Source organism: Eumetopias jubatus, unplaced genomic scaffold (assembly GCF_037043125.1).
Source record: "Eumetopias jubatus isolate StellerSeaLion01/CBP00866 unplaced genomic scaffold, mEumJub1_p1.0 scaffold_2, whole genome shotgun sequence".
Classification (NCBI taxonomy): domain Eukaryota; kingdom Metazoa; phylum Chordata; class Mammalia; order Carnivora; family Otariidae; genus Eumetopias; species Eumetopias jubatus.
In genome coordinates this window covers 118238195-118248102 of record NW_028274808.1, presented here as the reverse complement: position 1 = coordinate 118248102, position 9908 = coordinate 118238195, and the positions used below count along the sequence as shown (strand labels likewise).

At 41.7% G+C, this 9908-nt stretch overlaps 1 protein-coding gene across 1 annotated transcript in view; it reads right to left on the bottom strand.

Moving 5' to 3' along the window:
- Window positions 1-3918: 3918 nt before the first annotated feature.
- Window positions 3919-9908, bottom strand: part of CENPE (centromere protein E) — an 82402-nt gene continuing 76412 nt past the window's right edge. The window contains exons 48-50 of the mRNA XM_028091205.2: window positions 8509-8692; window positions 7429-7715; window positions 3919-4297 (exon numbers count right to left, since the gene is read on the bottom strand). Coding sequence (XP_027947006.2) covers window positions 4203-4297; window positions 7429-7715; window positions 8509-8692 — 566 coding nt within the window. The 3' untranslated portion in view covers window positions 3919-4202. The remainder of the gene's footprint in view (window positions 4298-7428; window positions 7716-8508; window positions 8693-9908) is intronic.

The following is a 9908-nucleotide window of genomic DNA, read 5'->3' as shown; positions in this document are numbered from 1 at the left end:
GCAGGGTCCGGGTAGCACTCTGAACTTCATAGTGTGGAGGCTTGAAAGGGAACGTGTTGGGTAAGAGCAACAAATAAAGTCTGGTCGAAGAGAACAAAGATAATAGACTAGGTCTAGGACTAGGTCATGTGTGCCGGGCTTAGTAAGTCATACTGTAGCAGGTGTATAATTGAACAGAGTGATTGTGTAGGTTATTTTGTGCATGTACTATCTACGTTGGTTCATTCAACATCCACCTACCTCACTTTCCCCTGCCTTTTATTTTATAAAGGCCAGAAAACAAAACTCTCATATTCCTAGCCTCCTTTGCTGCTAGAGCTGGCCAATGAAATGCAAGTTGAGGATTTCCTTTTGGATAGAAAGGCAAGACCACTCTGAAAGGCTTTTCCTTCTTTTTGCCTGGAATGTGGATCTGCCTTGGGACATGGCAGTCATTGTGTGACTTTGCTTGAGGTCAGAGGCACCCGTCAAGGACAGAGCAGGTAAGGGAAGGAACCTGATTCCCTGAAGACAGCCTTTATGCCACAGCACTAAAAACTCCTCTGGGGTTCTTTTTTTTTTTTTTTAAGATTTTATTTATTTATTTGAGAGAGATTGAGAGAGCACGAACAGCGGGAGGGGGTGCAAAGGGGCAGAGGGAGAGGGAGAAGCAGACTCCCCACTGAGCAGGGAGGCGACATGGGGCTTGATCCCAGAACTCCTGGATCATGACCTGAGCTGAAGGCAGATGGGTAATCCACTGAGCCACCCAGGCACCCCCCCTCCACCCCTGCCCTGAGATTCTTAGGCGAGAAAAAGGAACTTCTTTGGATCACATTTTCTCCCAGGTTTTTTCTCTTTGGAGAGAAGTATATTCACAATGGTCACGGTGGTTCAGAACAAAGACTGTGCAGTCAGAAAGATGAAGATAAGTCCCATGTCCTTTGCTAGCTGAGTAAATCATTTAACTCTCCAAGCCCCAGCTTTCTTTTTTTTTTTTTTTAAAGATTCATCCATTTATTTTGAAAGAGTGAGAATGAGAGAGAGAGAGAGAGCACATGAGAGGGGGGAGGGTTAGAGGGAGAAGCAGACTCCCCGCCGAGCAGGGAGCCCGATGCGGGACTCGATCCCGGGACTCCAGGATCATGACCTGAGCCGAAGGCAGTCGCTTAACCAACTGAGCCACCCAGGCGCCCAAGCCCCAGCTTTCTTATCTGTAAAAGAAGGTAACCGTAGCACCTGCCTCAGGCATGTGAGGAGAAAGGACTAGGCATTCACAACTACCAGCACATTGATTACATTTGTACTTAGTAAATGTGAATGATTATTAAAATTCAATTACAGTAGATGAAAAAAATCTCTGATCTAATTTCTGCATATATAAACACACAGAGTCTTTGATAAGACTGTCCCTCATTGCCCAGGGTAGCTTCTAACGGAGTCTAATGATTTCTAATGACACCCAGCTGTGCTCCTTGCTTTAGTAACAATGTCTTTAACTTTTGAGTATTTTAGAATACAATTTTTATGGATATGAGGATTCTCTAATCAAGGCCAAGTCTAACACTACTTTCTTGGTGCCGCTTTCTTCAGCCTCCCTTTGTCCCGATTTCCAACAATAATGCCGACTCTGTGACAGCCTAAGTAACATGGTGTTGCAAAAATTTGCTTACCCATCTATATTTTCCATGGAGTAAATTTCTTCAAGGCTAGTGACTATATCCTTTTCACCCTTATACTGCAGTCAGCACGTACTATATTTGTTTTTCAACCAAACATGAATTTCACAAAGGCAGTAACTTTTGGTGCCTAGATCAGTGATTGGCACACAGTAAACAGCCATTAAATATTTGCTGAGTATGAATGGTAGGCTCTCAATAGGTTTCCTGGATATAATTTTGCCAGGCTCTCCAGAAAATGTTTCCTACGAACAATAATCTATTTGTCTTCTTTGACTTTACTTTTCAGACCATTTTAGTGTTGTCTGACCATATTATTGCTTTTTATCATTTTTGCATGTTTCATTGTTGACTTTCATCATTGTCTCTTCACAGCCATTTATCATGATATTGAAACCCCAGATCATGAGAGTGAAGCAACATTTCTGAGGGAGATGTCAACAACATCTCCCTCAGAGGTGGGGAGTAGAAAGTCCCACCTCTTTTCCTCCCACAGAGACACCGATTTAAAACAATATACAGACCAAAATACCTTTATGAGAACTTAAGTCAGTTAAGAAGTCACAGGACCCTCGATATGGGGAGAGCTGAGAACAGCTGCATTGAAATGGGCAAGAAGAGTCATTTCCCTTTACCCGTGGCTCCACCCACCGCACCCCTTACCCAAGTCAGCACAGCTCAGCCTCTGGCTCTCGGTTTCCCCAGGGGAGTAGGGGGAAAGAGAAGAGTGGAAAACTAACCCAAAGTTCTGACTTTTTCTACGGAAGCCCAAAGAACTGGTTTCTGTCTTGCCTGACTTGGAGTGCTGATGGAACCGGCATTAATTGACACTGGAGGGCCTGCAGTGCCCCAGATGGAGGCCGGAGTGGTTCAGCATAGTTGGGAGAGAGGGAGAAGAGTGGAGCATGTTCTTGGTATTCCAACTTTTTGGAGGGCTGTCCAAGATTGGTACTTGTCTTGCCTACCTGGGGTGCTAATGGGGAGCTGATATACTTTGGATGCCTGAGGGCCAATGAGAACAAAGGGGGCGGGGGTGCGTCTTACCGCAAGAACATGCTGTACTGAAGACAGACACCAGAGGGAGCAAGAGATCCAGCTCCTAGAAAAGAAATTGGTAAACTTCTCTAATTGGCAAATTATACCCACAGCCCAGAGGTCACATCCCCCTAAAAAGGTTTCAGAGATCCCCAGGATCTCTAACCAGGCTGACAGGTGAAATCTTTCCCTGTATGAAGCAGTCTGTAGACCAGAAGAGATGGCTCCTTTTTCAAATGGATAAAACTCAGCAAAAAATCAGAAGGTGCACACACACACAAAAGAAACATCCCCCAGGGATGCCGGGGTGGCTCAGTCTGTTAAGCGTCTGCCTTCGGCTCAGGTCATGATCCCACGTTCCTGGGATCGAGCCCCACATCGGGCTCCTTTTTTAGTGGGGAGCCTGCTTCTCCCTATGCCTGCTTCCCCCCGCCCCTGCTTGTGCTCTCTCTCTCTCTAATAAATAAATAAAATCTTAAAAAGAAAAGAAACATCACCCAAAGATCCCCTTAAGAATATGATAAAAGTATGGACCCAAGTATCCTAGAAAAATGACAAAATTAACAAATTAACATAAAATTTCAGAGGTTTTACAGACTGCATGAAGCCCATCCATAGAGGTCTTATGTATCTGTGGGGACTCTGGGTTTAGAAGAATTTTTCTACTTTGATAGAAATTCTGGTGCTGTTTCCTCATGTCTGAAATAAAAGGATAGAATAAATGGTCCATGAAGTTCTTCCAGCTGGGAGTAAAATGTAGTAGAGTACAAAGTCTGGTAACAAACCAACCAATTTAGAGTGCTTGTACGGGGGCTGGTGGGTAACAGAAAAGCGAGAGAGAACTTTTGTATTTATTATAGCAATAGAAAGATTAGCCTAGAAAATGAAGAGGTCAGAGCACTTTGCTAAACTTAGCAACTTAAATCCAGAAAGCATGTATATATTCTCATAGCAAAATTCTGTAAGTCAAACAAACAAGTAGAGCCAAATATATGCTGAGTACCCCACCAAGAAGCTATTAATTACTGTTACATAGAATTGTGATTCAGAACCATTAATTAAACATTTATTGAATGTTCAAGGTACTTAAAGAGGAGTTTATAATTTTGTTAATTAAATGATGCTTTAATGTATGCATAATGCCTTGGGATTATCTAAGTCATATGTGGATAACATTACATTAATAAAAATGAGTACATTTTATGTATACATGGAAAGACTGGAAAATTCCTTCAATAATTTTATTCTTTACAAAATATATAAATAAATAAAACAATTCAACTTGTAAAGTATTACCACATTCAAAGAAGACATTGCTATCACCATTCTAAATTACTGGAACGCATTCATCTCCTATTCCTTCATCTTCCAATTCTAGTGGCAAAATGAAAACTGAATTGAAATTAAGTTGGACTGTGACAACATCGCCAGGGATAGGCACGTGAAGTAATAAACAGTCATTTCCAAACAGGGAAGGCTGGGCCCCCGGAAAAGTGACAGGAGAGGAGTCTACTGTGTCCTGCACTCGGGTGCATCTTTTCCTGAAGAGGCGTGCCAAGGAGCTGGCTGAGGCTCCACGCTCTCTGCTCCAGCAGTTTGTTCTTCTGAGGAAAAACAAAAAGCAAAAAAACCCAAAAGTAATCTTATTAAAACACACACACACACACACACACACACACACACACACACACACACACACACACACAATTTGAATACAACTGGAAATGGAAACGATGTTGACAGGAGAAGATATGAAGAATGAAAAATGACAATACGGTCATCAACCTCCTTGTGTTTGGTCACTAAAAAGGTGTATTTCATTTCATCAGAGGTGGAGAAGTTTATTCCCCATTTTCTCAGAAAAATCAACTGTTAGAGAAGCCATTTTGTATATAAAACCAAGAAGTAATAAAGTGTCACTTGAAATTCATCAGTTTGAGATTCAAAGTGAATCAAACACAGATGGAGTCTAATTTTCCTTTGCCCTAATTTTAGCAAAAAAAAATGATGTGCTAAATAAATAGTATATATTTTGGAGAATATTTCGTCATTCTTAGAGAGTACTTCAACTGCATTTATGTTTATAAACAATATTCATTTTCAAATGATTATATTCATTAAAGTAAATCTCACATACCTGGTCTTTGCAATTATCTCAAGTTGTTGAGAAAATTTAAGTTATCATTTATAATTCAAATTAAAAACTAACATTAAAATTCTTTTTGAATAGCATTTTATTAATTCTGGCTGAGTCTATTTCCTTTAATTCTGAATTGGTCAGTTTTTTTTTTTTTAAGATTTTATTTATTTGACAGAGAGAGAAAGAGAGAGAGCGAGGGAGCGCACAAACAGGGGAAGCAGGGGAAGCAGCAGTGGGAAAGGGAGAAGCAGGCTCCCCACTCAACAGCGGAGCCCGATACGGGAGGGGGCTCGATGCCAGGACCCCGGGGTCATGACCTGAGCTGAAGGTGGACGCTCAACTGACTGAGCCACTCAGGCACCCCTGAACTGGTCAGTTTTTGATTCATATATTCTTCCAGCCTACTCTTTTATTTATTTTACTTAAAAATAGTACCAGAGTGATCCATATATTGATAAAAACACTTAAGCATTTCTATTTGCTGTTGAATTAATTTATATCATGCATGTGCCCCTGGCATTATCAGATAAAATTGAAAGGTGATTAAATGTTTCTCAGTTTTTTTGGGGCGCCTGGGTGGCTCAGTCAGTTAAGCGTCTGCCTTCAGCTCAGGTCATGATCTCAGGGTCCTGGGATCGAGCCCCACATTGGGCTCCCTGATCAGCGGGAAGCTTGCTTCTCCCTCTCCCTCTCCCCCTGCTTGTGTTCCCTCTCCTGCTGTGTCTCTCTGTCAATTAAATAAATAAAATCTTTGGGGCCCCTGGGTGGCTGAGTCGTAAAGCATCTACCTTCGGTTCAGGTCATGATCTCAGGGTCCTGGGATCGAGTCCTGCATCGGGCTCCCTGCTCAGCGGGGAGTCTGCTTCTCCTTCTCCCTCTGCCCCTCCCTCTGCTTGTGCGCGCTCAAATAAATAAAATCTTAAAAAAAGTTTCTGTTTTTCAAAAGACTCTTTTAAAATAGTGTCTATGTATATACAGCAAAAATTCCATGTAAGTGCTAGCTAATGAAAGGTCCTTAAATGTTTGTTTAAATGCTATTCCATAAGGTGAACAGTTCAGAAATTTTTTCGAATTGTTTGGTGCCTTCCTATATCCCTAAGAGCACTTCCAGACTGCTAGCTTGATCTAATTTTGATGTGTGGTTGATGAGAATGGACTGATTTCTTCTAACGTCACACATCTCGCTGGTCTGGTCCGTCCACTTCCACAAACACTGGCTACCTTCGCTTGGGGCCAAAAATGATTTGGCAGCTGCCTCTCTTAGTGTACAATTTTGTTGCTTTAGATGTCTACGACTGTAAGGGCATTTCCGACAGGCAGATGCGCTGTCCCATGGACACGTGATCCATGCTGTGCGGTGAGACCTACAAGAAGCGCAGTATTACAGAGCCTCTCCGCCAATGCTCCACACCTCTGCGTCCGGCACCTGGGCCCAGCTGGGGGTGACCCTTGACACTACCTGCCTCCGACCAGTCAGGCGCCTCGTACTGCTGATTTTACTCCCACATCTCGCTGGTCTGGTCCGTCCACTTCTCTCCATCTCTTCTATACCTGTTCACATCCCCGCTACTATCACCCCTTGCTTGGACAATTGTCATCGACTCTTGCTCCTATTATTTGTTGGTTACCATATAGCTAAGGTGGTGTGTTCAAAATTTATAACTCATTATGATCCTACCCATCATGTGGTTTAAAATCTTTCAAAGCCTTCCTCTATATGCTTTCAGGATAAAGTCAAAGTTCCTGTATACAATGTACAAATTCCCACACACCTGGCTCTTCTCTTGGCCTCACTGCCTCCATCCGAAGCAGCTTGTGCTCACTGTGCTCTGACCAGCTTCCTTCCAGCCCTTCCCCTGCTTCCGGTCCGCCCTCACTGTTCTATCTGCTCGAGATACTTCCCCTCCCCTCTTCGTTAAGCTGACTCACATTAACCTCTTAGATCTCAGCTTCCTTCTTCAAGGAAGACTTCCTTAATATTCCTGAAACAAAAAACCTATCATATGCCTCACAGCCTTTTACACTCTAGAATTTTATTTTTTATTTTTTTATTTTTTGACTACTTGATTACTGTGTGTATCTCCTCGTAGACTGTAAGCTTCCGTAGGGTAGGGACCATGTCTGGTTTTGGTTATCAATGTACCATCAGGGTCTCATCTCTGACATATAGTTAGAGACCAAAATTTTTTGCTGATTGAATGAATAAGTAAATGAAACAAGTCTATGATCTGGCTTGCCTAAAATGAATATAATGCTATTGGAAATACTGGCCCAGTGCATTGATAAGAAAGGCTTCTTCAGTGAAAGTTTTGTTTATAGGGTAGCGTCTTCATGTTTTTAAGAGAGTTGCTTATTGATCTTAAGGAAGAGTTCAAGGTTTAAAAGGCAGAATAAAGACTTAACTTGGGGTAAAAATGATGGACTTTAGTGCTGTGCTTTGGAGAAAATTTCTCACGACAGAAGTGCCACATGAAGTCTGTGCACTGTAGCGTGCTCAACTGTATCTTGTCTAACCTTGTCCTGTGGGGCCACAAATTAAAGGTAAGTTCTGACAGTTATTCCCCTGATTTCTAAAGAACCAGTATATTTACGTACCTGGGCAAAGGCCTAAGCTGGAGTTATCAAAATAGCGAACTGGATGAGGTGTCGGTAAAGACTTTGATCGGCTGTCAAAAAACCAAGACTTCGGTGATTCCCTTGGCACAGGATCTGGTAAATTCCGTTCCTTGCATTGAGAAGGCGTATGCGGCCTCTTTTTGGAAGCTGTTCTAGTCACTTTAGGAGACTGAGGAGAATTCTCACAACTAACTTCTCTGTGAGTCTCTCTTTTAAGGATTCTCTCCTTCCATGTTTTGACCTCGTTGGAAAGATGATGATTATTGCTTGAATATAGGAGGAAAAAAAAAGGGAGAGACTGTAAGTCTGCACAATTCCTAAATTTATTCACACGGTACATTCATTCTCTATGCCCTGGCCACACTGTACGTCTTTCAGTTCCGCCAACTGGTTATTCTTCCTGACCGAAAGCCTGGGCACATGTTACCCTCTGCCTAAAAGGCTCACCAGTCTCTCTTTTCATCTGGCCTAACCCTTGCCCTTTTCCACAGCTACTCTTATTTCAGTTTCTTCATCATCAGTCCTCCGCACACCTAGATAAGGTCCTGTTCATGTTTTTTTTGTTATTGCTGTTTAATAGCACTTGTTGCAAAAAATTAGTTGTATAGTTATTTGTTTAATGCCCATTTTTCTTCTGTTGTATCACTAAAGTGCTTGGCACAAGATTCTAATCTTTGATAGAAGCCAAATATTAAATTTGTTAGAACTGCTTCCAAAGTAAAAGCAAATAGACTACAATAATGGACTTAAGGAATTCTCCTTTGACTTGGGTATGCAGACTTGTGGTCTATTTAAGCTGCCCCTCAAAGATCTTTGTTTACTTCCTATTTCTTGGCTTCATTAAAAATAGGTCAATTGATAGATAGCAAACATCTGGAATGGGGCTACTACAGTCTTATCCTTTTTAAAAAAAAATTATTACATATATTCTAAAAATCACTTTCCCTGTATGCATGAAGGGTTGCCAACTGCAAAAAACAGGTATGGAGGTGTATACACCGAGCTCCCTACATGTAATAGCCAGAAGCATAATTTCGATATCACATAAGCAGATCTTACCTTAAGAGTTCACTCTTTTGCCTTGTTAGCTGTTCATTTTGTTGCTTTAACTTGGAGATTTCTTTCTCTAGCCGTATATATTCACTTTTTAAGATAAGAGCTTTTGTGCTTTGTACGATGCCACTGCCACCCCCACATGTTAAGGGTTTATTTGAAGGCTGTGAGTCCATACATTCTGATATGACTGAGGGAGGCAGAGACACAAATAGGCAATGATTTTCATTATCTCCAAAGTTCAAAATAAAGAAACATTACAAAGAGCCATAAGTCACTGCAAAAACCAGAACATCTCAATCACCATGTCCCTAGAAGCCACCCTTCCTCCCTCCTTCCACCTCCCCTCCCGAGCCTATTTGATCTACACTTCTAGTCGTCTCTAGCGTCCTCTCGCTTCTCTCCAGCCACCAATCCCACTAGCACGGCGCTGCTGGCTGGACTGCCCCACCACGGCGGCGGCAGCCGCAATCCCCGCGGTCAGTGTTGTCCTTCACTGCTCTCTCCTCTTCATCAGGGGATGCACGGGAGGGCTTCTTACAGAACAGAAAGCGTGTGTGGGGTCCACCACCAGTCATTCAGTGTGCTGTAAGTCCTCAACACCTACCTGTTAACTAAATAAAACTCAGAATGATACTAAAGCATATATTATTAAGTACTCTACACTGTATGTGTGAAGCTAAGGTAAGGAATTGTTTTGTAAAATTCCATAAAGATGTGAGGTGCTTATAAAGTAGAACAGTCCACTGAGTAACTGATAACTTTACAAAAGGTACGCTGTGTGTGGGGAAGATACTCAGTGTCCATTTTCTTTTGAATTCCTCTGAGTTCAGATACAGTATGTACCTGAAAGTCACACATTGAGAGTAATTATCCTGACCCTTCTGTGACAACAAAGCATGCTCGTTTCTAGTTTTATCACTGAAGTTTTCCAGGTAAGGATGCACTTCTGCAATAGACACTAGAGAAGTTTGGGCTAAACATGTATGAGACAACAACTTTAACACTATCTCATTTTTGTTTTTTAAATGAGTGGATAATAATACACACAAGTATTATCTTATGTTGGTTTGACATTTAGAATTTTCAGTGTGCTTTCACACACAACTTTCAGTTTGATCCTTACAATACGTATATATATAAGCTAGGAGGTCGGGTATTATCCCCATGATTTCATATAGCCATGAAGTGAGGGGGACCTGCCCTGACTTAGTTCACTGCTTGTTTACTGTGTCCCAGTAAAAGCTGTCCCAAGTACTGTTCAGCATCCTCTCTTTTCAAATGAAACACAAGAGACAGTAATATGGAAAAAGGAACAGGTTGAGGAATGCACAAGCATAAATTTGATCATTAGATGTGAAAACTGTAAGATAAATTTGAAAGAGTTTGCAAGTAAGCATCAACTC